Source organism: Fusarium venenatum (assembly GCF_020744135.1).
Source record: "Fusarium venenatum strain MPI-CAGE-CH-0201 chromosome Unknown EDB82scaffold_1, whole genome shotgun sequence".
In the NCBI taxonomy this organism is placed as follows: domain Eukaryota; kingdom Fungi; phylum Ascomycota; class Sordariomycetes; order Hypocreales; family Nectriaceae; genus Fusarium; species Fusarium venenatum.
The window spans coordinates 1,177,360-1,201,697 of record NW_027072129.1 but is presented as its reverse complement, the minus strand read 5'-3'; the positions used below and the strand labels follow the sequence as shown (position 1 = coordinate 1,201,697).

General features: G+C 47.3%; 9 protein-coding genes and 1 non-coding gene across 10 annotated transcripts; 4 read left to right on the top strand and 6 right to left on the bottom strand.

The window, feature by feature from the left end:
* Positions 1-1,866: 1,866 nt before the first annotated feature.
* EDB82DRAFT_549644 (uncharacterized protein) lies at positions 1,867-2,837 on the top strand (the record flags this gene model as incomplete). Its single annotated transcript, XM_065609556.1, has 3 exons — positions 1,867-2,270; positions 2,467-2,596; positions 2,695-2,837. Exons 1-3 carry the CDS (start codon positions 2,007-2,009, stop codon positions 2,835-2,837), a joined length of 537 nt encoding a protein of 178 aa, XP_065465313.1. The 5' UTR covers positions 1,867-2,006.
* A 2,735-nt stretch (positions 2,838-5,572) lies between these two features.
* EDB82DRAFT_482684 (uncharacterized protein) lies at positions 5,573-6,332 on the top strand. The gene has a single exon (XM_065608198.1). It carries the CDS (start codon positions 5,586-5,588, stop codon positions 5,892-5,894), a length of 309 nt encoding a protein of 102 aa, XP_065465312.1. The 5' UTR covers positions 5,573-5,585; the 3' UTR covers positions 5,895-6,332.
* Positions 6,333-6,548: 216 nt separating this feature from the next.
* EDB82DRAFT_6590 (inorganic pyrophosphatase) lies at positions 6,549-8,140 on the top strand. The gene is made up of 7 exons (XM_025732123.2): positions 6,549-6,993; positions 7,038-7,197; positions 7,244-7,427; positions 7,476-7,536; positions 7,584-7,650; positions 7,694-7,755; positions 7,801-8,140. Exons 1-7 carry the CDS (start codon positions 6,859-6,861, stop codon positions 8,125-8,127), a joined length of 996 nt encoding a protein of 331 aa, XP_025591080.2. The 5' UTR covers positions 6,549-6,858; the 3' UTR covers positions 8,128-8,140.
* Positions 8,141-10,400: 2,260 nt separating this feature from the next.
* Positions 10,401-10,641, top strand: EDB82DRAFT_519194 (uncharacterized protein; the record flags this gene model as incomplete). Its single annotated transcript, XM_065609058.1, has 2 exons — positions 10,401-10,466; positions 10,516-10,641. 2 exons carry the CDS (start codon positions 10,401-10,403, stop codon positions 10,639-10,641), a joined length of 192 nt encoding a protein of 63 aa, XP_065465311.1.
* A 1,287-nt stretch (positions 10,642-11,928) lies between these two features.
* EDB82DRAFT_t3 lies at positions 11,929-12,022 on the bottom strand. The gene has a single exon. It is a non-coding gene; the product is annotated as a tRNA-Ser (tRNA).
* A 635-nt stretch (positions 12,023-12,657) lies between these two features.
* EDB82DRAFT_482679 (major facilitator superfamily domain-containing protein) lies at positions 12,658-14,678 on the bottom strand. Its single transcript, XM_025732125.2, has 4 exons — positions 14,149-14,678; positions 13,722-14,105; positions 12,925-13,676; positions 12,658-12,877 (listed from the first exon to the last, which is right to left on the bottom strand). The coding sequence occupies exons 1-4, from the start codon at positions 14,346-14,348 to the stop codon at positions 12,735-12,737; spliced, it is 1,479 nt and encodes a 492-aa protein (XP_025591082.2). The 5' UTR covers positions 14,349-14,678; the 3' UTR covers positions 12,658-12,734.
* Positions 14,679-15,543: 865 nt separating this feature from the next.
* EDB82DRAFT_6534 (uncharacterized protein) lies at positions 15,544-17,305 on the bottom strand. The gene is made up of 3 exons (XM_025732126.2): positions 16,889-17,305; positions 16,419-16,828; positions 15,544-16,370 (listed from the first exon to the last, which is right to left on the bottom strand). Exons 1-3 carry the CDS (start codon positions 17,008-17,010, stop codon positions 15,688-15,690), a joined length of 1,215 nt encoding a protein of 404 aa, XP_025591083.1. The 5' UTR covers positions 17,011-17,305; the 3' UTR covers positions 15,544-15,687.
* A 2,360-nt stretch (positions 17,306-19,665) lies between these two features.
* On the bottom strand, positions 19,666-21,288 carry EDB82DRAFT_482670 (batten's disease protein Cln3). The gene is made up of 2 exons (XM_025732127.2): positions 21,041-21,288; positions 19,666-20,993 (listed from the first exon to the last, which is right to left on the bottom strand). The coding sequence occupies exons 1-2, from the start codon at positions 21,180-21,182 to the stop codon at positions 19,768-19,770; spliced, it is 1,368 nt and encodes a 455-aa protein (XP_025591084.2). The 5' UTR covers positions 21,183-21,288; the 3' UTR covers positions 19,666-19,767.
* EDB82DRAFT_482666 (uncharacterized protein) lies at positions 21,289-22,296 on the bottom strand. Its single transcript, XM_025732128.2, has 2 exons — positions 21,964-22,296; positions 21,289-21,912 (listed from the first exon to the last, which is right to left on the bottom strand). The coding sequence occupies exons 1-2, from the start codon at positions 22,191-22,193 to the stop codon at positions 21,594-21,596; spliced, it is 549 nt and encodes a 182-aa protein (XP_025591085.1). The 5' UTR covers positions 22,194-22,296; the 3' UTR covers positions 21,289-21,593.
* A 1,063-nt stretch (positions 22,297-23,359) lies between these two features.
* EDB82DRAFT_469957 (uncharacterized protein) lies at positions 23,360-24,286 on the bottom strand (the record flags this gene model as incomplete). Its single annotated transcript, XM_025732129.2, has 1 exon — positions 23,360-24,286. One exon carries the CDS (start codon positions 24,284-24,286, stop codon positions 23,360-23,362), a length of 927 nt encoding a protein of 308 aa, XP_025591086.2.
* Positions 24,287-24,338: the final 52 nt, after the last annotated feature.

The following is a 24,338-nucleotide window of genomic DNA, read 5'->3' as shown; positions in this document are numbered from 1 at the left end:
CTACCCCCTTTACTATTATCGTTACCACTGAACTAGAGAGAATTTACTGAATGCCCGGGTTTAATTGCCGATGGTTCTTTGGTAGCCCAGACGTATGGATACCTGCTTGTTGCTACACTGCCCACCAAATGACAGGTAGCTGTAGCCTGGTCCTTTTGTACTTGACCTCTCCTAAAAGCCCCCAATTTACCCAAAATATCGTCATAAATTACCATAAACATCAACATAAATTCTTCTAGCAGCCTGTTCTTCATCTTGTGTAAAGACCCCTCCATCAACGCCTCTTCCATCCGCGCACCTGCTGAAATGTTGGCTCTCACAGCTGGGGAGATGCACAATCTGTCCCATGGCCACACCGACGCTCTCATTATCGCCAATATTGGATCTCTTCTGCTGCCAGTTTGGAAGGTTTCTCAAGAGCGAGAGTTCCAAGTAATGGTTGCAGCACATGGCCGGCGTCAGGACCCGGGGACCGCAAGGGGGATGCGCCTGATTCAGTTTTGGGCCAAAGAAGCCTCGCGACAGCTTCACGAAGGCAAACTCCTGTCCCAATATCGTATTCTCTCTCTCCACCACGATAGCTGAGTATGATATCTCGTTTGATCCGCATCGGTCCACGCAAATTGTTTCGTTGTAAGTTTACTTGTCGTGCCTGCCGAACGCTCGTTAACACTTTCTTTAGGCTCCTGGGGACGTTCTTAGTTCTATTTAAGTCATATATATCTACGATCACGAGCATACCAATTGTCAAAGAGATCAAACTTACATCCCACTCCATGTTGAGTATCAGGAGAGATTGTCCCCAGGCCTTTGCCTTTTGCTAGGCAAGGCCTAGGGACTCTCCCTCCTCAACACCGACCTTGAGGGCCAAAAATACTCGGAAGGAGAATACTTTGCTTATGGCGATAAAATCGCCAATGGGTAGAAAGGCCAACTTGTGGGCTGTTGTGAAGCCTGCTGTTTCTAAGGCCAAATGGCTTACTTCTTGGCCAGTGAAGAAGGCCTGTAAGTCCTTGTTGTTTCTTTGTTTCTTTGCCGACAGCTGTTGCCACAACTATCGTCGAGTGCACTGCAAGATTTCTTCGACGTCTTTCTTCGAAGTCGTCTGGAATAAAATGTCTTGTAGCGGTTGGTTAGACATTGTTCTTATTCAAGGTTGGTCGACGAAGTGAATAATGATAGCGGGGATTTGTTTCTGGTGAAGAAGGGAAAAAAAGAGAGGACGAGGGGAGGAACCTAGCTTGGTGCATAGGTACATGTGATGCGTTTGTGATGAATATTGGTTCGTTGCCAGGTGTGCACAAGTGACAAAAATGAGTCGCAGATGTAGACGATAACGCTGAACAAGCCATATTGTAAGCCATAATGTAAGCAAGACTAAGTTATTCCATGCAGCAAATTAGACTTCTGATTAATTCTAGAAGAAATTTGACTCTGCTATTCACGCTCATGCCTGAAAAGACAATAGGTAGGTTTAGCTATTCTTTGACAAAGTCAACACTCCCCTTCTTAGACTCTGGTTTACTTAGCCTAACGTCTTGTAAGCTATACGGGATGAGAAATTAATGTTAGGATGAATACAATAAGAACATTTCATCATGCTCAAAGTTCAAAACATAAACAAAGCGTCTGTTGAATGCAAAGTACTCAGCTATGAACAAGATTATAGTCTACTTGCAGAGGTCCGGCTGTTCGCCACTGCAAAAGGCTGTGCTGCCACCTGCTAGGCAAATGTCCACCGCGCGTTGTAATTTCCCTCTACACGTAAATCCGAACTTTTTCTTTCTTTCTTTTTGCATCCTTCCTCATCCTTCTCACTTCATCGCTGGACACATCTTCGGAAACAGCTATCTGAGAAAAGACAGAGAGAGAACAAGGCCTTCAAGGTCTTCACCCTCAGGGAGACGGGCCATTGAGGCTTAAAAACAGCGGGATTCACAACAGCCCACAAGTTGGCCTTTCTGCCCATCGGCGATTTTGTCGCCATCTTCTCCAAGGAGGGCCTAATGATCCTGTCTTCGTCCAAGAAATTCTTGACCATAAAGGTCGGTATTGAGGAGGGAGATTCCTCGGGCATGGGGCACCATGGGCACCCATTGCGTACCAGTTTTCTGCAGCGGCTGTCTTTACGGCATCATGTTCTCCGCTATGCCAAACTACCAGTTCTCTGCTGGGCCTACTCACCAGTCTTTCTGTCGCTTGACCCTTGCTCATCAAAATGCAAAGGCCTAGGGCCAGAAAGGCTAGTAAACTGGCTTGGTGGAGAATTGGTAAGTTGGTCTAGCGGAGAACATGATGTCGCAAAGGTAGCCGCTGTAGAGGAATCTTCTGGTCGTGCAGCTTCGCAAAGCGTCCTGAACAGGTTCTGAAAAGGCCGCCTGGGCGTTTCAAAACACTTGACAGATAGGTAAGTGTCTTTCTTTCTATTCGTATATCTAGTCATCTTATAGTATCTAACTCAAATAGGGTCTCGTGATCTTTCTCATCCGACCCGCGGATACTTTCCCGGGCATGAATGGCCTCGCAGTCGATACCAAAGTGTCGGAATACCAGCATGAAGAACTTAAACGCCGCAGCACAGCCTTACTAGCTCTTTGTTTGTCCCTGAGATCTCCAAGAGAAGATGTGCAGCTAGAATATCGACGGAAAACATGACACCAACAGCATGAGTCTACTGGCTCCTCTTGCCCCCAGGGCTTGAGTCCCCTGAGCCCATCGAGCTCTCTGCTGAGGATAGCGTTGTTACCATGATGTCTCAAATGTCCCCCAAGCGTCGCGAGATTGCTGAGCGACTTGTTCAAGAGAATTCTGACATCGACTCCGAGAGCAACCCATAGGCTCCTATTACGTACCAGTTCTCTGGTGGGCCTACGTACCGGCCCTTCTGCCTCCCAACTCTCGCGCATCAAAAGGCAAAGGCCTGGGGATAATCCTCCTTATACTCCAAATGCATCCATACCGTACTCCTCGGTAGATTTGGTCTGTGTACAGAACATGATGCCGAAAAGGCAGCCGCTGCAGAGGTAAAAAAGTTTCCTTTCTCTTCGTATATCCAATTATCTTAGTATCTAACTTAAACAGGGTCCCGTGATCTTCTTCATCCGATCCGCGGATTCCTTCCCGGGAATAGATGATGGATGACCTTGCAGGCAACATGATAGCCACTGTGGTGCCCCGAGAAGACGACGACAAACGAACATGAACTGGTTTGGTAATTTCGACAAACGCACACAGGCATCTTTGGTTGATACCATGAGCTTCACCCAGCATTTGCAGGCAATCACCAGACTGGACCTTTTCAGTAAGGCTTCCAATCGCAGGAAGTCGTGGACCTCGTGCAAGAGCCCGACATTGACACCGACAGTGACCCCCAGGGAATCATGATATTTTGCTTGTCAGGCTTGTGGATACTAGACATTGGCTCACAGTCTCTGGCACTCTTCGCTATCCTATCAACAGTATGAGTCTGCTCGCTCCTCGAGCTCCTTGATTACTTCACTTTAGCATTCAGAGAACTGGGCAGAAATCACATTGCGTCAACACCACTTTCTGGCCGTCGCAATGCTAGGGTAACCAGTACAGCTTTGAGAGGCGACGTGCTCAGGATTACTGGCTGTAGGTCAAGGACTTCTTGATCCGAGATACTTAGCGAGAATGGCATTTGCAAAAATCCTTCTCCATGTCTATTGCTGGAATTGTGGCATCAAACACGCGTCCAGATGCTAGCAGATGGAGTACCCTCCGAACTTTTCCTTGTCACGAAGGTTGCTTGGAAGGTCAGGATGAGTCTGGTCGCTCCTCGTGCCCCTGAGGGTAACCCATGGGCACCTAGGACTTAGTAAGGCAAGCCATCCCTATGGTCTTCTCAGTTGCCCATAGGATTACAATTCTTTCGCGACCAAATTCAGCAAAAACTTCCCCGTCGTGAGGAATATTTCATCGATAAACAAGAGGGAAAGCTGAAAAAGGACAATTCATCCGAGCACAAGAGATTACCAGTTCTCCGCTGGGCCAACACACCGGCCCTTCTGCCCTCCAACCCCAGCTGCCATGCTCATTCTTCGACAGAGACGATTTGCTCTCATTCGATTGACCTAAGACATGTCTTTGAAGGTTCTGCTTCTCAGGCCATCAACGTTCTCGACAATTCATCAACATTCTTTACATTGTTCGCATCGTCAACGGAGTTTCGGGGTTTAGTATCTTTGCGTTTCAGGATATTGTTGAGCTACGTGTGCGGAAGACCGAAACAAGTCAAGAGTAGGAATATGGATTTTGCTTGTTGGATTTATCATGCCCTGGAAGAAGTATGCATTTGTCATTTCTGTACACACAATAAACTGGGACTATTGCTCCCCAAAAAAATTAAAACACCAACCTGCTCTATGGTTCAATTATGTGACTGCTTGTGACTTTCCAAAATACACATATCTACTGAGAAATGACTGAACTTTGAGACGAATACGTAGTAGACTAATATGGCCCACGTCTCAATTCTTGCTTCTTGAGTTGGGTGTAGATTGACTGTGTACACCAGGCAGCGAGACATTAGCTTTATCATCATGATGTAGAAACTTCCGCAAATTATTTCACATCTCTAACTTGGCCTCAACTAACTTCACATTCCATAATCCCATTATTGTATTTCCAAACCATGATATATTCAGTATTCTTTATGAAAAAGCTACTGCGAACCAAAAACTTTAACTCACTATCCTAGGTATATAGAACATGCTTGTCTCTTGCTTGTGTCTTCCCTTCTCAACCACTTCTTGTCACAAATTGATCTTGGATACCTCAACACACACACACACATCTAACATTCTTCTTCATCGACCTATCAAGATGTATAACTAGAACAGGGTCCCTCAAGTGCATGGTCTCTGTGAAGTTGTGACCGGCAAGTACAACGAGGAAGCCTTGCTCAGGTTGTACTACTTCAGCAAAATGGATTTATACTACCTTCAGTACCGGCCGTTATTTATACAGTTCCGGAGAGACGTTGTTCGCACAAAGCCCGAAGAGCCCCTTGCTTTATCGGACATGCATAAATGGGTACATAAAGCCAAGAAGTTCTTCCATGAAGAGGGCTATAAGAAACTGGTATTTATCCCGTCGATATTACCTAACGCAAAGCAAATGGCTAACTATAAGCACAAGGAGCGAGAGAAAAGGACGATCCCATCGAGGCTTACCAAAAGCTATTTCTTACTGATTCTGATGCGGTTCTTATAAATGAGGCTTTTGATGTCCCTGTTGACCCCTATGTTGAACGGCCCTGCTTTGAAGGGGACCATTTGATCTCGTTCGATGAGAATTCTGAAAGTGGTCTTGCTCTTTCTCGGTATCCCCAATAGAAACTATGGTCTACGAGAGTCATCGTTCATGGAGTTTCGGAGTCTTGATGTTGGTAACAGATTTTATGGAGATTTCTAGGATTATTTAAAGCTGAGTGTACGGAAGACCGGCACCAGCCAAAAAGAGTATCAGTGGTGGGAACAAGGGATCTTACATGTTGTATATTTCTTCAAATCTTCGTTTTGTTAGACTTGTACTCTAGAAGCACGCATTAGGTAGCACATGCAATGCGTTCGAAACATCTTGTCGCCAACATATTACCAATCTCCAACATGTTATCACTCCAGCACTTGGTCGCCTCCCTATTGACGTATGTTCCAGTAAGAAGCGTAACATATTCTTTGTTCGTTACTCGCATCTTGTACGGGGCAGAAACCGGAGACTCGCCCGAGAACAGACAGTTGTTCGACTTGGACTTTCAGTGTTTTAACAAAGAGAACAAGACAACGGCTCTAATTCAAAGGAGCCTAGAACCAGCGCACTCATTTCTCTGTTGTCACCAAGAGTCTCCAAGCCAATGCCTTGGGCCCATTTAGATCTGTACCCACCGTGAACAGTTGATGTTCTCCCCCATCGTTACTCGGCAGCATTTCTCCCTCCCAACTTTGACCCTACTTTCGATCAAGTGGCTTCAAAGCCATGATCGTAACGGGTTCGCCGACACAGAAGGCGCAAACTCAATCGTTCTTGCAGCTTCCGTAGCCGCTGCAGTAATTCCGTTCGCCGAGCCGGCCGACCTGACCTGCGGCATCTCAATAGATACAACCGTGGGGTCTTCGGTAGGACGTCAGCTCTTCCACCACTCTTCTTGCTAAAATCATGGAGACAGTTAGTGGCTATTTCTATCCAGATCTATAAACTGCAAGGCCAACAAAAATATGACGCGCCCTCAGCAACTGGCATCACAAGGCACAGCACGAGCTTAAAAGGGAAATGAACCGCGAAACATCACCCGAAATGACCGAGCCGATGCCAGCAAACCAGAAGAAAGCATGGTAGGGATGTTATTCCAAAATCCCTGCTGCGTCGCCCCCATCGTTCAGCTGGTAGTGGTCAGCCTTAGGCCCGCAAAGACCGAAGGGAGAAACAATTCAGGTAGCTGATTTATCCTATCTCGGATCTACTTCTAGGCTTACCGATTTAGTATTTATTTACAACGTCCCTTAGCTCATGAGCTATTCGCTAGCCCAGGAACGTTTTCCACGCTTATCTCTTCCCCAAAATCGCCATATCCCACGTGCCTCTTGGCTTACAGGAAAAGACGCACCAAAAGATCTACACGTGCATCACCCGCGCATCGCTGTTGGATCTACCACTACTCCGCAGATCTACAGGGTTTATGATCCCGTTTGTCTGGGCGTCGATTTGATCCCCGATTCGTCACCGAGATGAAATGAACCTCACGCAAGTGGCTTACCGTCTTGGCTTGGTTTAAGCTTAAAAGACGACATTGAAGCCAATACAACTTTGAGGTTCTGCAGACGGTTCTGATCTTTGACAATGGTTGCCACATCTTTTCTCGTTCAGCTGGCTTTATTGCCTTGCCTGGCTATTGGTTCTTCTCTTGCGCCTAGAGCAAAGTCTTTTGACTATGATTCTCTTACACTGAGAGAAGTCGGCGCTCGCAACACCCTTGTAAGTAAATTGTTTGTTTCCTAAACAATCGTTGACATTTCTAGGACTGGCGTGTGTGGCTCGAGAAAGACGGCCAGCCTATTTCCTTCTGGCACGATATTCCTTTGTATCCTGAAAAGGGCAACAACCGCATCGTGAGCTATGTTGTCGAGATTCCTCGATGGACTGATGGCAAGATTGAGACCCGTCGCGATGAGCCTATGAGTATGACTCGCAACCCAATGATCAATACCAGTCTGACCACCTACAGATCCCATCTTCCATGACGACAAGAAGAAGCTACCTCGTTTTGTGGAAAGTGTATGGCCTCACAAGTCGTACCCCTTCCACTACGGATCTATCCCCCAGACATGGGAGAGTCCCAACTTTGACCACGACTTTACCGGATATCCTGGTGACAATGATCCCATTGATCTTTTTGACATTAGCGAGGTGTAGGTGTTTCCATTCAATTGGAGCGACACGGCTGACCTGTAGCATAGTCCTGCCCACGTTGGCCAAGTCAAGTCTGTCAAGGTTCTAGGTGGACTCGCTCTCAACGATGTGAGTAGACGTCATACGATGTATTGCGTACTTACTGATCTTTTTAGGGTGGTGAGACTGACTGGAAAGTCATCGCCATTGATACCAAGGACCCCCTCGCTAAGCTTGTCGAGTGTAAGTTACTCACCCCGATGCAATCTTAAACTAACATTCCCAGCCGTCGAGGATCTCGAAAAGTACCGCCCCGGTCTCGCAAAGACCTTCTACAACTGGTTCACCGTACGTCTCCCGCCGCATTTTCTTCACGTCCACTAACACTCTTAGTACTACAAAGTCCCTCGCGGCGACGACGTCCTCGAGATCGTCGGAGGAGACTACCAGAATGCTAAGTTCATGGTAAAGACCATCAAGAGCAGCCACGGCGATTGGCAAGATCTTGTACGCGGCAAGGTTGACTCCAACGAGATCAACTACAACCAGACCAGCTCCAAGAATTACAAGAAGAGCTACATCAAGAGCAAGGATGCCACCAAAAAGTTCAGTCTTCCTGCCGAATCCAAGATTCTACCCGCTGCGGAGAGGCCGGCCAAGTATGATCTGTGGTATTACTTGGATAAGGACTACAAGTTGATTGAGCTTGGCAACAAATGAACGCTCGTGGATTGAGCGACATATCTCAAGGCTGTCTCTCTGGGTCAAGATCTGTTAGCCCATAATAAACCACACAATAAATAACTAGCCGTCTGACCTTGAATACTAGGTGTCGGTTCAGCATGTTCATATTGATGTCTGCAGAGGACAAAACATAGGTACTAGACGTTGCCAAGCAGCTTGACATCTTACTCCTCCAAAATCATGATAGCATACACATGATCTCAGTTGCTCAGCAGCCTTCACTCAGGCCGCGGACGCGGCGGCTCCTCTAGATCAACCACTGCTTCCGGGGGTAACTCCGAGGTAATTGGTCAGGCAAACCTGCCTTTTTTATACCGTCTTTAGTGTTGATGGATGGAAGTTCTTCGGCCTTGTCATTGATAGACTACTTGGTATAAACGGCCTGCGAAGGTTAGCGATTGCAAAGGAAGGATGAGGGATACAAACGTGATTATCTTCGCTATAGGTCGAATCGGACATCGTACTTTTAGATCTCAGTGCGTTAGCCGCGGTCAAGATTCTGCGCGTGCTCGCTCACAGTGATGTTGTTAAAGGAGTAATCGGTGTGCTTCCTTATCAGCGTCTGTTTCCCCAGTAGTCAGCCATCTGTGAATTGTTCGGAGGACGGGGAGGGTCGTCCTCCTCCTCCGGGCAAATTGTCGATGTGTTTGTATGCGGAGGACAGTTTGTAGTTAATTCCACCGCATAGAACGTCACAGAAGGGCGGGAAGGAAGTTGAATGAGCTCAGTGGGCATACCTAAGGCTATGCGGGGACCAGATTTCGTTTACTCTTGCCAGAGCCCGATTTCGACCCTCATCCTCTTCATCAAACTAGCGCCGTTGGATTAAAAAGTGTGCTTTTTAACCCATTCCTGCAACATAATGGCGATGTTACAGAGTCTTGGTGAGGGTATACTATTGCACTTACACATATCAGCGTGTCACGCCTGTCACTTCAGATGAGTTGAGAATGGATGCCCAAACGCGCGTGGCAGTAGCTAGGTACCTACGCACGTCAGTACCTGGGTCGGTAGGCTGTGTTCCATCTTCAGCCACTTTGATGAAAGTCGCTTCATCTCTCCATCATTTTGATGTTGGGATACCCAAGGTTGACTCCCCCCACAACTGCAACATCACATTCATTTTCATTGAAGCTATCCTCCGAAAAAGCCTTACAATAGTACAGCTACAAACCGGTTTCTAATAACAAGAAAAAGAGTGGTTCTAGTTTTCTGGCAGGTTATGCTCCCCCAGGGGAGATTATGCTGTGATCCCGCAGCGCGTCACGACGCCTACTACAACCAGCTCTACCAGCCTCGCCCTGAATACCAACCATACAACCAAGCTCACCAACAGTACGTACGGCATGCTCACTCATCCAGGCGACAGGGGGTCCCGAAATTGAACCTGGGCTTTCGTCTACGAGGCCTAATACAGAGTTGGAAACTTGTTGAGGTGCATCAGAGGTTGCTCCGATACGTCCGCTATTTGTCGTGTTCTGCTCCTGTTAGTTTGCGTCTGTAACTGGGTCGAAGCCGACGAACATTCGCAAAAGATCGTCGCTCCAGTTGTAGAGCTCAAAAGTGTAAACAACGATGCCCCCTTCGCCTGTCACCTTTGTCTGTGATCGACTTACCGTTCAGTAGATTCTTCGCCGTGGATGCAAACTCGGTCGCACCTCCGTTACCAGGCCTCACCCACCGCGGTATAGAAGCAATCACGCTAGCCCTTCACAACGTCTTGCTATGTCAGGTCCCAGTCTGTCCCCATGGACGTTCTATCACTCCCAGCGATCACTTAAGTCTCAACACAGCAGCAAGTTTCAACCATTGCACGTTGCTTAAGCATAATGCTGACTGTATTCCACCATTCACTAGACAATCCGGCTGACCATGGCCATTCTTGACACAAACTATCCGGTTACACTTCGTGGACCTAATGGCAAGCCCAGAATGGACAGGGGACACATGGAAGCTCCTGAATTTCTTAGTGGCTCTACCCGTTCTCATCCTGTCATCGTTAGGATCATCTACTGCAGTACCTACTTCTCGTTTCAACAACCACAACCTATCGGGCCCAGTCATCGCCATCACAGACGCTAACTAGCCAAGTCAATATCTTGGTATGCAGCATATCAACATTGTGGATGAATGGAACAGCACGTCCCCCTCCCGCAGTGGCGATTACACTATAAGTCCAGAAGCGCATGGCGACGCAATCATATAGTCAAGGCTACAGGCAGTACGGTCCCCCTTCACAGCATCTTAGTATGCTGGGTTCTGATCCTCATGGAGGTTCACCCACCCCTGGCGACCACTCAAGCCTCGACGCAGCAGTAAGTTCTTAAACGTTGGAAATAAGCATCATACTAACTTTATATCCAGCAATCGGTGGATAATTTGGCTGGCCATAGCCCCAGAAATGACTACGCTGTAAATCTAGAAGCGCATCATTACAACCAGCTTACAAGCCTCACCCTCAACACCAATCCTACTACCAAACGAGCATAACTACGATGTACAGTCTAATAGGGAGCAGGTCACTCTGTGCATGTCATCATGCTTTTAGGGATATTTCGTGACCCGAAGACACTTATGAGGACGTTGCCCGCCACTGTTGGTGCAAGACTGCTCAACGAGAACTTCCAAGATGATTGCGACGGCGTTGAGCCGGAGTCTCATGGCCCGTGGAACACTGCGGCCGGATCGCAGAGCGGAGGAAGACTCCAGGATGCTTGGCAAGGTCCAGGAGGTCTTGTCCTCCGCAGAGACCAAGATGAACATGCTGAGTGGATAGGAAGCCAATATGGACATGGATGGTTACAGTGGCTAGGTTTGGTTTGATGTTAAGCCCTGACGTCTTATTGACTTTGACTACTGTTCTTCACCTTCTGTTGCACTAGTGGGATTACTGTTAAGCTTGCATCTCTTTTTAGATGGTCAGCGAGCCGCCACGAATGCTGCGAAGCTACTTCTTCTATTAGTAATCAGATCAGACACCAAGTCACAATATAATACTTACTTATCACAAAGATTCAAAATTACCGCCCTATCAAGCTGTCCGCATTGTGCTAGTTCCTCGTCAGCGTCTGTATCCGTCTTCCTAACAGTCCCTTAGAGAGCATACCACAGCCAGGATCAATTGAGATTGTGCAGTTCTCCCTAATCGCCGCCTTCCCGGGAGTCAAATCACATCTTTATCGACATTAATCAGAGGTGCAATTAGCTTTGAGGCAGGTGTGATAGAATGGGTGGAATATGTTGCTACGTTGAGAATGTGGTTGCGACCTCAAGATGTCAGAACAATTACATGGAAGTACAACGGACGAAATGAAGGGCAGTTTATGTTATTTATTAGACCATCTTCTTGGGTAATTTGTCCCCATATCCTAAGTCTTATGGACAAGAAAATGTTGCCCGCCGCGAGTGTGATTTGAGATGCTCCCCATAATCCGCAGCGGATGTTCGCCTGGGCAGCAACGACAACATTAGTTCCACACTTCTGACAACTAATCAAACGGCAATTTTGTTAAATTACAAGTCCAAAACAATAATGTTGGTGTGTGGAAATATGCCAATGCTGCAGAAACCCAGCCGAAAAGTGATCTGGTCGAAAAATGAGGGTATCACCACAACGGCGTAACTGACTCCAATAAGCGCCTCTGGGCAAACTTGGCTGGTTCCACGGGTGTGTGGTCCCTCTAAAGCAAGTGCTGAAAGCCCCTCAGTACAAAAAAGTACGTCCTCAGCCCAAAACACCGAGGTTTCTCATGGCGATACCCATCAAAAAGATTGAATCGACAACGGCAGGATTCGAACCTGCGCTCCCGAAGGAAATCGCTTACGGCTTGTTGCTTCGAGGCGATCACGTTAACCACTCCGTCACGTTGCCTAGATGATTCGTTATGACTCTAGCTTCCAAAAGATGTATATATTGTGTGGGTAAGTTGGTTGTGCAAGGTTTTGCAAGTTTCCCCACCATCAAGACCCACACACACTTCTCGATGTGCCCCACTTACAACTACGCCTCTTATTTATCAGCTGTGTGTTCAGAGTCTCTTGTGTGAAAGAATTGGACTCATTGCCTTTGTTCCCTTGTGTTCCTCACTCTGTTGTTTTGATACTGCCAAGGGATATGGGAATCACGTGTATCGAGGATAAGGTTTGTGGGTCCCGCTCAACGGTCCGCCTCCACATTTCCAGAAGGTATGTACCCACGATTCATTCTATGCATTTAATGGGGTATTACACGAACCGGGGCCTCATACCTGCTCCGTTCCAGTCGCGAGGAATCAAACGGCTGTATTTCTATATTTTGCCAGCACGCTGAAAACGAGAATTTGGACAAACTGCGAAATGAATGACTGCACACCCAATACTTGATTGGCATTTTTATCCCACTCGACTTCTATAGTCCCAATCTATCATTTCTTGAATGTCTGTTTGTAATTATATGCCCCCGCGTAACGTTACCATGTCCTCTTTGGTGATACGCCTCAGTATTGAAGTAGCTGAATACGAATAGATATGTCATTTTTTATTTATTCCCAATATTCTTTTTACATCATAGAAGCTTAGGTACTAGTTCAAATAATACTGAAACCTCAACTAAATTGTACCGTTTCGTAAGAACTCTTCACCCTAATCTTGGGACCATACTTGAACAACACCCAAGGAACCGGCAACAGAGCCAACGCAACAAATCCAAGAAGACTACTTGCCCAATCAATACCCAGTTTCTCATACACTACAACCTGTTAGCTTTTTTATCAACCAAGCCGTGAACAAACTTACTCTGAATGGTAAACAGCGGAAACACGCCCGCAAAGCCATACCGTGCAAGACTATTAGCACTCGCAGCACTCGCGACGACGTTTCCATGATATGTATCCGTGATATACTGCATCGTACTAACAAACACGCACATATTTCCCCATGCAAAGATGATCATCGCTGCCGCGGGGCTCGCCCACGGTACTCCCGGTCTCGCTGTCCAGCCAAACCAGAAGAGTCCAATCGGTAATCCGATACTCCCAATCAAGGATGGGTAAAGACGATGCTCTGGTGGGATCTGGTGGGGAGGATACTTGCTCGCTTGTTTGCGATACAAAAGTACATCACAGAGAATAACTGTGACGAGGCCGAGAAGACAGCCGATGACGATGGAAAGAAACACCAACCCCGACTCCTCGATGGAGAACTGGTACACCCTCCCAAACGTATACGGTACAGCGGCAAAGAAACTAAACAGTGTCCCAAACTCAGCTGCGACGTACAGACAGATGAAGCCAGTAATGGGTTCGAAAAGCAGCATTCGGATAGGTCGCACCACAGCCACAAGGGCAAACACCTTGAGTCGAGCAGCCAAAGGCGGCGGCGGGTCAACCTTCAATCCCTTCTTCTTTGCAAGTCTACGCTTGATGACTGGATGGAATGTCTCATGGGCGAACGCCGTGACGATCATGGCGAGGATAGAGAAAAAGACTAGCGTCCACTGTGTCCAACGCCATCCTTTTCGATTCACCACGAAAGATCCTATGACAGGTCTATATCGTCAGCTTTGATTCCCACTTACTTCAGCAAAGACTCACCCTAGTCCAGGTCCCAAGAAAGGCATGAGTATAAACACCGCCGAAACAGGCCCTCTATTCTTAGGCGTAAACGTCTCAGACAAAGTCCCGGGCGCAACAGCAAGAACAGGCGCCCAGCACAAACCCGCCATGAAGCGCAAGAAACACAACGCGCCTATATTATGCACGAAACCAGCCCCTATGGTGAAAAAAGTACCTAGGGGAACACTCGCGGCGTAAATGGCGTAGCGACCGATGGTTTCTGACAATGGACCGCCGATGATGGGTCCAAAGCCCAAAGCGAGGACGTACATCGTCAAGGGGAGAAGAGCGACCGTTGAACTGACGTTGAATTCGGACATGAGGTCGTTGCGGGCTGGACTCATGATTGATGTACCGATTGATCTATCTTGTTAGAAGGGTAAGTCATGGGAGAGTGTGTACGTACGCGAGTATTGCTGATGATGAGAGCATCACCACCTGCAATGCTTTCTTCCACGCGGGCCAATTGTATGGATTCTCAGGGCTAGTATCCCAATTATCTGTATCTTGTTCTTCTTTCGGTCTTGCAACTTCGACATCATGCTCTGTCGTTGATTCATTCCCCAGCGACATCTCGCCTTCATCTTGTTTCGTGATAATATCCATGATGTGGTATGCTCTACTATCGCTATTCCTCAATCATGAGGCGCAAGATGCATTTTATCTATGTTTCAACACATCAATTGCTTATCAACAATGCCTCAAAAGTCCGACGGTGTAGTTCAAGGTGCGCGGAAGTGTCCCGCAGGAGTATTTATGCGATTTCCCCGTCTGGTTATGTGATTAGTGATCGACTTTAGACGAGCTGCACTGCAACAAACACAGACGGTTCGGGTTTGGGATTAATGATCATAAGCGCGATAGGTAAGAATTATTTACCTACCTTGTCCAATTCGCATGATTATAAACACTGTGTTACATTTCGTCTTGTTATGTTGGTTCAAAGTACCTCGGCTGTTGGATCATCATCAACAATTGACTATACGGGTGCAGATGACCCTATCCCCTCATTATGATGAATTATAGCGCAAATCATTGGGTTTCGCATCATTCTCCTCTAACGCGACTTAGAAATCGAGTTGGCACGGTTTGTTTTCCAGGTTTCTGGTTCTCTGTTGGTCATCGGAAAAGGGTTTCCTGTATTGCCGTTGATGGTAAATAGTAAACATGGAAAGGCAATGAATCTAGCATGCGACTCCTAGAAACCGATAGAGCCTCCTCAATTGAGCACCTAGACAGATGAACATTGCGCGTATCTATAAAATAATAGGAATATATTGTATCCAATAAAAGTACGTCCAGGTCTTGACCAGCCCGACGTTTATCATCTCAAAATACAAATGTTGAGAATCATAAGGTAGACGTAGGGTAGGTCATTTAGTAAAGGTATGGCGTTCCAAGCAAGAAGACATAAATACTTCCAGATATGGTAGACTATGGTAAAAATGATAATAATTATTCTAATCCTTAGAATAAAAGTCCATCTATGAATCTGAATCTCATGTGTTTGCCTCTGCTATGTGATGCCGTCGATGCATTTACACACGGATAGATCGTATACTCCCGCATATTACATCAATAAATCCCCAACAATCCACAATCACAAGTCATCACAAGAAACCAACACACTTATTGTTAAAATTCATTTTCTTATTACTCATAAACCGAGTCGTGCTGAAACTCGAATGCATTACATTGCGTCGCATACATGGTGTGAAAAATGATCCAAATGTCTCGATCTCAATATCAACAGTTCAAGTCGGCCCTTTGTAAACCATAAAACACTCCCAAAAACACCATAATGAAGCCCAGTTTGGGTTGGGTAGAAGGTATACCACTCTCCTGGATGGTATAGTTAAAGTACAGTTATTAAAAAAAAAAAGATTCGAAAGCCGTCATGTCCGTCTTTTCTAGTACTCTCGTCTCATTAAAGCATGTTCATTATTTAATCCTTCCAGGCCATGACATCTCGCTCAGAGATGAAGAACTGGGGCTTCTCGTCGAGGAATTGCTTGTGGAACATCTCAAGCAAATCACCGGGGACCTGCTGGCCGATGACGACCTTGATGTGGTCCTTCTTTCCGGTCCAGAGATGCTTGATGAACTTTCCTTCACATCCAGACTTGCTCTCGGGGAAACCGTTGGCCTCAGTGCAAGGAAGATCCTTGATGTCCTTGGGGTAATCGTAACGGATGTAGGTACCGAAACCACCCTGGTCGGTAGGCTTTCCGGGGCGGTTCTTTCGGAAGTCGACACAGTCGGGGTGCTTGCCACCCTCGTTAGGGCAGTCCTCCCACTCCTTGAGGATCTCAAAGGTCTTCTCGTTGTTCTGGAGAACGATGAAACCAGTGTTGAGGTAGACCTTGTCAAACTTGTCCATGTTGTTCTTGTGGGTAGGATCGTAGGCAAGAGCCAGAGAGTTGGTATCGGGGTGAAGCTGCCAGTAGTTCATGAGCCACTCAAAAGGCAGGTCGATGTGGTGGAAGACGGCATCGGAGTCAAGGAAGATGCAAGCCTTGTGCTTCTTGAGGATCTTGGACAGAATCGGGGGCTTCTTCCACGAGTTGCGGCGGTCCTCAAAGGGATCGGTGATGTCAACGTAGTAGTACTTGTAACCGTGGTTCTTGGCTGTGAGAGGTTAGAAATAGAAGCTGATTTAGGAGGGGTTGCACAAACCATAGAGCCAGTGGTTCAGAACACCAAGAGACAGACCGTGAGCCTCGTCAGCGCGGTCCCAGCTCATCAGACCCTCAGAGAAGATTTGGCCGGGCTCGTTGAAAGGACGGTTGTCAAGATCGATAATGCAAAGCTCCTCGCCAACCATGCTGGTCCATTTGGCCTCACCGGGGAGCTCCATGGGGAAAGCACCGAAAGGCGCGTACTTCTTATCGGTAGGCTTAACCTTGGACTTCATGATGTAGTTGAAGTAGTAGTCGCCAAGCTCGGTGGAAGCGTTGGAAGCGTGGTCGGGCTTGGACATGGCGCCGTGGTTAGACTCAGTCTGTTGAGGTTCAGTCTTTGCAGGCTCGTCGTGGTGAGGTTTATCATGGGCATCGCCGATGATGGACGTCTCGGTATCGGTAGCGCTGCGTTGCAACCGTTAGCAATCCGTTTCGAACCGAAACCTTCTCAAAAGGACAACTCACACATCAGTAGGAGGCTCCCAGGTGTCGAGATGGTTGTAGGCCAGGCTAACAAAAGCGACCAAGAAGATGACGGTGCCGGCCATAAGGACCGTCGACCGGTTCGTACGCACTTGACCGAACATTGTGGGCAAGCGACTATTTTCCGACGCGCGTACTTTGAGATATTCAGAGGGAATGAAAAGTGCCTACAAGGACACAAGAAGCAGAACCAAAACCCGAAGCGGCACGCGACGTCGCTTGGGATGATAAAAAAAACTATGGTAGCTGTAATGAAGAAAAGACGAACGGTGAAGAAAGAGGAAGAAAGAAGAGAGGACAAGAGTAAAAAGAGGAACCAGGTTCTGATAAGGCCAGAAAAGACGCAGGGGGGGGTGTGGACGTTGACGTTGAGAATGGATTGTTCTTAGGTGGGATGAATTGAATTAAATTAAATAAAAAGCGGACAGGGGAGGGGGGAAGAAGAGAGGGAGAAATGGTGGACGGAGATGGTCGGGGAAGCCTGAAGGAACAGAAACAGAGGGGGCATGGAGGCGGGAGGAAGGAGGCCCGTGAGAGAGGAAGCCGAAGCACCAGCACCTGCAAGATTGGATTGCACGGATGCAAGGTTGCATGGCATGGCATGGCAGACTTCCACTTCCCGCTCACTGTTTTTTAGTGCATTGGCTATACTAAAATTGAATGGTCGGCTTCAACCAAGCATGAGGCTTGAAGTGGCGATGAATTAACCAATACCAATCATTCTCTTTTTTTTGCCAAGTGAATCAGGGGTTATCGCAGTACATGCTATTGTATCTATCCAGTTTCAATTGTCTCCTTTTCTCTTGTCAACCATTTTTTGGAGTGGAAGGTCTTGTTCCCAACCCCCTGAAGTTGTAGTTTTACCTTGTAGGGAATAGTTGACCAATGGGTAAAGTTCCTGTTAAGCTTAGTCGTAGTGGTAGTAGATCTGCTACAGGAGCCCCTTTAAATCTGCTACTGTAGCATGATGCGTCACAAATGTGTCTGTCCCAAATATCTTGATCTGTTATACAGTGTTTGTTTCCATGTAGGACTTGACAGACTGACAGAGTATCATGTCAAAGAGCAAAATAAAAGATTCAGCTGGAGATATGGAGGACCTGGTAAGAGAATATCTGTCGTGAGTCCATATCTGTTCAACCACCCCCTGCAGATACATCTCACTTCTCGATCAGACATTGGATAGCACTCCCTTTTGGGAAGCCACTTGCATGGTATGGCCTTGATTGCGATGGTCTCACACAACCAATCAAACAATAGCCTGTCTGCAACGTTCTCGCTAGGCGGAAATTTGGCTTGGCCTTTTTTTCTTGTCTAATTTGATAGAGCCCCCTCTCTATCATTGACAGTAAGCAGTAGTAACAATAAGCAGAGCAGAGCAATTGAATTGATTGACAATATCCGAGGGCATCGCTGGTATGCGATTAGGACCCTTACAAAATAATCAGCTCGTAAAATACAGCTGATAATTCTCCCTTGAAAAGTGCTAGTCTCGCGTTGGTATTTTGTCTCAGTCTCCCTGCTGAAGGGCTGAGACCCAACTCCCCATCAAAAAACGCAAGGCAAGACATTTCCAGTCCCTTGAACGGAATCCATGTATATCTGATAGCTGAATAGAATCTCCTACGGAGTACTATGATACAAGTGTCAAAATCTTAATAACTGCACGCACGGCTATCCTAACGAACCTGAACCCAGCCAACCGACCTGTCAACTAAAAGATACGGTAAATTTTCATCTCGCATCTCCAGACTCCACCACCAGAATCCCCCGTTCGTTAAAGGTTAAGCGTTAAGCTCAATCGTGGAGAGATAGCGAGCGAGAGGACCATTGCCGTGGATATAATGTTTCAATCCATGTCTTGCATTTAAAAATCTAATATTCCATTCTCCATAACAGAAAAAAGACACTCCGCTTGTTTACGCAAAACAACAATTTGGATCAACACTTTTTCCTCATTGCGATTCACACCGATGAAACCTGCCAAGCCCGTCAGCGCTAGGCCGTTATCCGCCCTCTTAGCTTGGCAGCCATGTCCTCCAACCATCGTATCGTTGGACTTTTCGAACAAAAAGACTCGTATAAATAGACAATCATTCCACTGAAGCTTCGAACTGTAACCTTGCTGCTCATCTCGAGCTACTGCGCCGCAAAGGCGGTGATGGTGTTGCTCATTACCGGCCTTTCCGTCAGCCACAAGTCGCCTCTGCCGGGCACCATCTAAACACAACACAACTGTTTTGCAGAATGACCTCATTCATTAATCTATTCGCTACTGCTATGACGAATGACTTGTCGCATTGCAGAGTACCCAGCCCAGTTATATGTCGGAATATCTTCTTCAACAGTGTCGATCATCAACCGTCAGATTTCCATCCCGCTTAACAAAAGATCCAGAATTTAATTATTCTCCCTCTTTCGTCACATGCAATTTAAGCCTCTCATCGCCTTGCAGGGGAAAACTGGTCTTCCCGGAACTCTCAACCTGTCTAACCAGGGGTTGTTTCCGATTTATTGGTCCATCTCCCCGTAAACCCGTCCGGCCTGTAGCTTTTTTTGCGTCTAGACTCCAGAGAACAGTAATTAATAAAATCCTGTAAGCTGACAATAACCGTCGAAAGTTACCCCCTGAATCGTTCGAGGTTTGGGTGGCATCCCGCTTATCGTTGAGGCGATCAGATAAATATTACATGGATAAAGTTATACTCTCGCCTATTACGCACCTCTTCTCCATGTTACGTGTTGCAAATTACTTGTCAAAAGAGGCGAATCTCGAAACACGTAATGCATATATCAGAGCTTCTATAAACCCACATCTACAGATAAACTATCGCTCAAACGCCTTGTGTATCCAACCCACTCTACTGACCCTGTGCGGAAATGCGTTTACACCAGTCCCGTCCATGCGCTACCTGGTAATTGCACAACTTGGTCTCCATCACGATGCTCAAAAGTCCAGCGATGGAGATTCCTCCACTATCACTCACAGTCGTCGCACCCAAACTGAATTCTCTGTCTTCAGCTGGCACGTTCTCCATGATTTCTGCGAAGCAGTTGACGTATACACCACCTCCTAGCAGACCTTCCCAGAACACAATGATGAAAACGACGTAGACCGAGGGTAGGAAGAAGTACATGGCATGTAAGGTGAGAAGGACGAGGTTCGCAATCTGGAGCATCGACGGGAGATAAAGATGGTGAATGCGGATCCAAGGGGTAGACGATCGTGAGATAAAGACACCCAGTTGGTACAGAAATCCGTAGAAGGGGTAAAATGCCCGGAACTCGTCAAATGGCGACTCCTCAAGAGGAAACAACAGCGTAGGCGCAACACCCTGGTTGATCGTATACTCGGCCACGTACACCAGAAGCAACGGCATCATATACGGCACAAACAACTTCTTCACCTTGTTCAGCCTGTCTTTCACCGTGAGCGAATCCTGATTGTTACGGGCAGAGTACGCAGTCGACGTAACGGATGGACCAGGAGCCAACAGCGCCGACGAAGCAGTCCCTTGATCCATATGATCCACGTCCTCATCCTCCAAATCCGGAATCGCATCGTAATCTTTCCTTGTACCCTCCATCAAAGGGCCAAGAGGCAATATCACAAAGAAACTGAGAAACATGATGGCAGGAAAGCACGCAGATATGAGCAGACTGCTACGCACACTTAATCCCCACCAATCGGTAAACATCACGTATAGTCCGGCACCTACCAAACCCGCGGCGCCAGTTCCAGATCCCCAGCCTGCGAGGCTTATTGGGCCGTAGAAATGCGTCAAGCCGAGGAAGCTGAGTTCACCGCCACCGGCGCTTATACTCGCGAGAACTACACCGACAAGCTTGATCGCGACGGACTGAGTTCGCGGTGTCAAAGCAACCATGAGCATACCAGTCGCGGATAGTGCTATGAATATGAGGATTCGCGTGCGATAGGGAATGCGGTGGATGAAGTACGGTGCGATCAACTTGGTAAGGAACGAAGGGACGACATCGGCGAGAAGGACGACGCCTTTGGGTAGCGAACCGACGAGATCTTGAGCGGCGGAGAGGATAATCACGTAGAGGACATTATTGATGAGACCTAAAAGCTGTCAGCCAAGAAGTATCGAGAATAGCATCAAATCATACCAAAGAGCCAAAAGGCTACAACGACCTTCGTGTCATGATGTCCCAGCAAAGCCGCAACTCTCGCCTTGTACGCGCCCCATGACGACGAAGGCGCGCCAGGCATAGGAAGTAAGCCAGAAGAAGAAGGCGAGAAGCCAGACATTTCAACAGTCTATCAGCACTTTATCTTTTCTGTTGAGAAAACAAAAGACATTGCGCCTGCTGTTGGTCACAGAATAGGAGACTTTATTGTGGCGGTCGCAATATTGCTGATAACAAGTCGTTACAGTTTCACATTTTAGCGGCTGGGTCACGAGATAAGGCCTCATGACGTTGATCATGCCCGCTCAAAGTGACTGTCACTGCGGGCTGCTAGCGGGAGCCATAGTGGATGCGGATGGACTAAACTCTCCGGATTATCTCCATATGATCCACATCTAACCATCACCATCACGATATAAGAGAAGTTTGTTGGTGGTCATAAATCATGTCGATTTTAAATTACCAAGTAACCGTAAAGTCAACCCGCTAATGAATCCATTCGCTCCATTTCCATTCCGTTTATTCCTTGCATTTAGTCGCCGCGAGCAGTCTCGATAGCGCTCTCGGGAGCAACGTAGCCCTGAGCGGACTTGGGGTCAGGAACACTGTCCTCAGTGTAATCGGCACCCTTGAACTGAGAGCCACCAGGGCCGGGAGGGTTGCGGCCGACGTTTGTGCGCATGGCATCTTGACCCTTGTCGGCAATGTCGTCTGCGGCACCGAGACCGGAGGTTTGCTTGAAGCCAGCAGGGACAACATCGTTGTCGTTGTAGCCACCGCGCTCGTCGTTGGCCTTTGCGAGCTTGTCCATGGGACCACCCTCACCCTCGTACTGCTCACCACGGGCTTGTCTGGTAAATTGTAAGTTACTGTGCATGTAAATAGAAGTGAGTTATGCTTACCGGCCCTTGTCATCGGTGATACCACCCTCAGAGGGAGGAATGCGCTTGTTGTAGCCAGCGTTTGTGCTCAACTCATCACCGTACTCGACGTGAGCACCCTCGAACTTGTTCTCAGCCATGGTGTTGACACCAGCATCGTCACCACCAACAGGGCGGGCGGCACCAGTCTTGGCCTGGTAGGTGTTGAGATCCTTCTCAGCGTCGAGGGCGATTTGCTCGTAGTTGACCATTTTGAAGGTTTGTGGTTGAAGAAAGGAATTTGTGTTGGTTTGTTGTAGATTATGAGAGTGAAAGTGATGAATAACGATTCTTCAACACACGGGATGTCTATTATTTGTAGTGATAAAAGATCATTGTGATGTCATTATTATGATTTCATCGATAATCCTCGATGATTTCATCACGACGATTGAAATGTGGAACACTAACAAGCACTGGCCCGCCAGAATACACATTTTGCATATGGTGAGAAGATCTTGGGCATTGATAGAAAGCTCATCAAGTGTGAGTGGCAGTAAATCGAGATCTCACTTACCATGGGAGCACCACATCGTCTTGGCAGCCTGTGCACCAACAGTCCGACGCCTTGGTTGAACCCAGGCAACTGACTCAATCTCCGCAAAAAGAAGCTGTAGATTGACATAATCGGGTAGCAGTATAAGTCAGGTACCGGTGCGTCGAGTGTTGTCCAAGGCTGGATTTGCCTTCGGAATGTCATCAATCGACATCAACCTCTTTGTCTCCGTATAAGTGGAGTTATAAAACTATTCCCTGCACAAGCTTTTTCTCACACTACACATAGGCTTGTGCAAACAGATTTATGTTGGCTACGTTTTGCTATATCGTTGGACGGTGACTGTTTAGTTGTTCCACAAGAGATAACATCGAGTTTGTCTACTCGAACTAGATACACCTTTGCCCATTTGCCTCCCCCGAACAAACCTAGTAGTCCAGTTTTCCGACGTCCCCTCGTTGAGATACTTTTTTAGGCAACTCATTGCTGAGAAAGTGGCTGACTTGTTCTTGAGTCGTTGCGGGATATCATTGCATTCTGTGATATCGCTTGTCGAGGTTGAGCGACACAAACCGTCCCAGATCCGTTCTTTGCGTTGCTGTTTCAGTGGGATACCTTTCTCAGGCCTCACTACTCTGTCGCCTGATCATGCTGCAAACTGTCCTGAAAGGTACCATCGGAGATTGTAGAAGCGCCTTGTGAATAGCCCATAGGTGTCGAGTTGCCTCCTAGAGCAAGGCGCATATTAGGATAACCGAGAGGTTGGCCTCCGAGCTTTGAAAAGTCAGTAAAATAGCCCAAGAGTCTGATAGAAAGCAACACGAGTCAACTTGCCGATTTCGCGTCTTCTGCTTTCAGAGCCTTCCGATACTCTGAGGCATGCTACCAAGTCATAAACCGAATGATCAGGGGTGGTTTGTCTCCACCATTCTTCGCTCTTTGTTCCTTTGCGATCTGTTCCAACATGGTGACTGCTCTGGGCAAACCACCAAGTTTGCTCAGCTTTAACAGCAGCACGTCCGAGATTTCACGGTAGACCCGATCACCGTGCTGGAATGTGGTGGGCGAAGTTTCCCCCCGGCTTCTTTTGTATCGGTTGAGATGTTGTTTCATCGCCGGCAAGAGACTCAAGACTTCAAATCGCTCTCCTTTGCGGATTTCGTTCGGGTGAATGAGGATGTATAGAATTTGAAGGTGGTCGAAAACGCGGAATATCTGGTCCATCATATCTCTGCAACCCTGTGACATGACCCATTCCCAGCTCTCATCGCTCGACAAGTAAGGGATAGCAGCGTACTTGACCGATATGCTTTTGGAAGGGCGGTTCAAATTGAACAACAATTCACCTCCAACCCATGGATCGGCAATGATAAAGAGGTCACGAGAGGTATAAACCTTCTGTAGCGGCATTGCCATTATCAATTTTGTCTTTGAATGAAAGCCGTGATATGTATAATGACCGGGGTAATCCCATGACTGTGCGGTTGGGTGGCAATAGAGTTCCCACTGCTTGATTATCTTCTCGACGATTAGTCGCGAACGTTGGCAGGTCTGCATCAAGGCTTCGCGGGCAGGGTATGCAGGCTTCATGCGGCTACTGCAATCCATTGCAATCAGGCGCTGCATACGAAGCACAGCTGGATGTTGTCTGGGTCTAGGCGTGTTTTCATGATCGATGTCGACGATATGAGCGGCTGGGACATCGTTCTCGAGGGAGAACTTCCAAATCTCATCCTGAATCTCGAGAGGTAGCTTAGGAAAATTGTGAAAACTGGTAGGTTTTTTTGACTGTTTCTTGTGTCGAGGCATGATAGAGGTTCAACTGAAGTGTGTTGGTAGAAGTAGAAGGATGTGATAATAA

Bases quoted from the DNA above. Each gene is read 5' to 3' on its own strand.
- EDB82DRAFT_482684 (XM_065608198.1), top strand. From the start codon at position 5,586: ATGCGTTCGAAACATCTTGTCGCCAACATATTACCAATCTCCAACATG.
- EDB82DRAFT_6590 (XM_025732123.2), top strand. From the start codon at position 6,859: ATGGTTGCCACATCTTTTCTCGTTCAGCTGGCTTTATTGCCTTGCCTG. The intron at 6,994-7,037 runs GTAAGTAAATTG...TGACATTTCTAG, and splicing joins TCGGCGCTCGCAACACCCTT to GACTGGCGTGTGTGGCTCGA. The intron at 7,198-7,243 runs GTATGACTCGCA...GACCACCTACAG, and splicing joins CCGTCGCGATGAGCCTATGA to ATCCCATCTTCCATGACGAC.
- EDB82DRAFT_482679 (XM_025732125.2), bottom strand. From the start codon at position 14,348: ATGGATATTATCACGAAACAAGATGAAGGCGAGATGTCGCTGGGGAAT. The intron at 14,106-14,148 runs GTACGTACACAC...CTAACAAGATAG, and splicing joins TCATCATCAGCAATACTCGC to ATCAATCGGTACATCAATCA. The intron at 13,677-13,721 runs GTGAGTCTTTGC...CTGACGATATAG, and splicing joins TTCTTGGGACCTGGACTAGG to ACCTGTCATAGGATCTTTCG.
- EDB82DRAFT_6534 (XM_025732126.2), bottom strand. From the start codon at position 17,010: ATGTTCGGTCAAGTGCGTACGAACCGGTCGACGGTCCTTATGGCCGGC. The intron at 16,829-16,888 runs GTGAGTTGTCCT...GTTGCAACGCAG, and splicing joins TGGGAGCCTCCTACTGATGT to CGCTACCGATACCGAGACGT. The intron at 16,371-16,418 runs GTTTGTGCAACC...AACCTCTCACAG, and splicing joins TCTGAACCACTGGCTCTATG to CCAAGAACCACGGTTACAAG.
- EDB82DRAFT_482670 (XM_025732127.2), bottom strand. From the start codon at position 21,182: ATGTCTGGCTTCTCGCCTTCTTCTTCTGGCTTACTTCCTATGCCTGGC. The intron at 20,994-21,040 runs GTATGATTTGAT...GACAGCTTTTAG, and splicing joins TGTAGCCTTTTGGCTCTTTG to GTCTCATCAATAATGTCCTC.
- EDB82DRAFT_482666 (XM_025732128.2), bottom strand. From the start codon at position 22,193: ATGGTCAACTACGAGCAAATCGCCCTCGACGCTGAGAAGGATCTCAAC. The intron at 21,913-21,963 runs GTAAGCATAACT...ACAATTTACCAG, and splicing joins ATCACCGATGACAAGGGCCG to ACAAGCCCGTGGTGAGCAGT.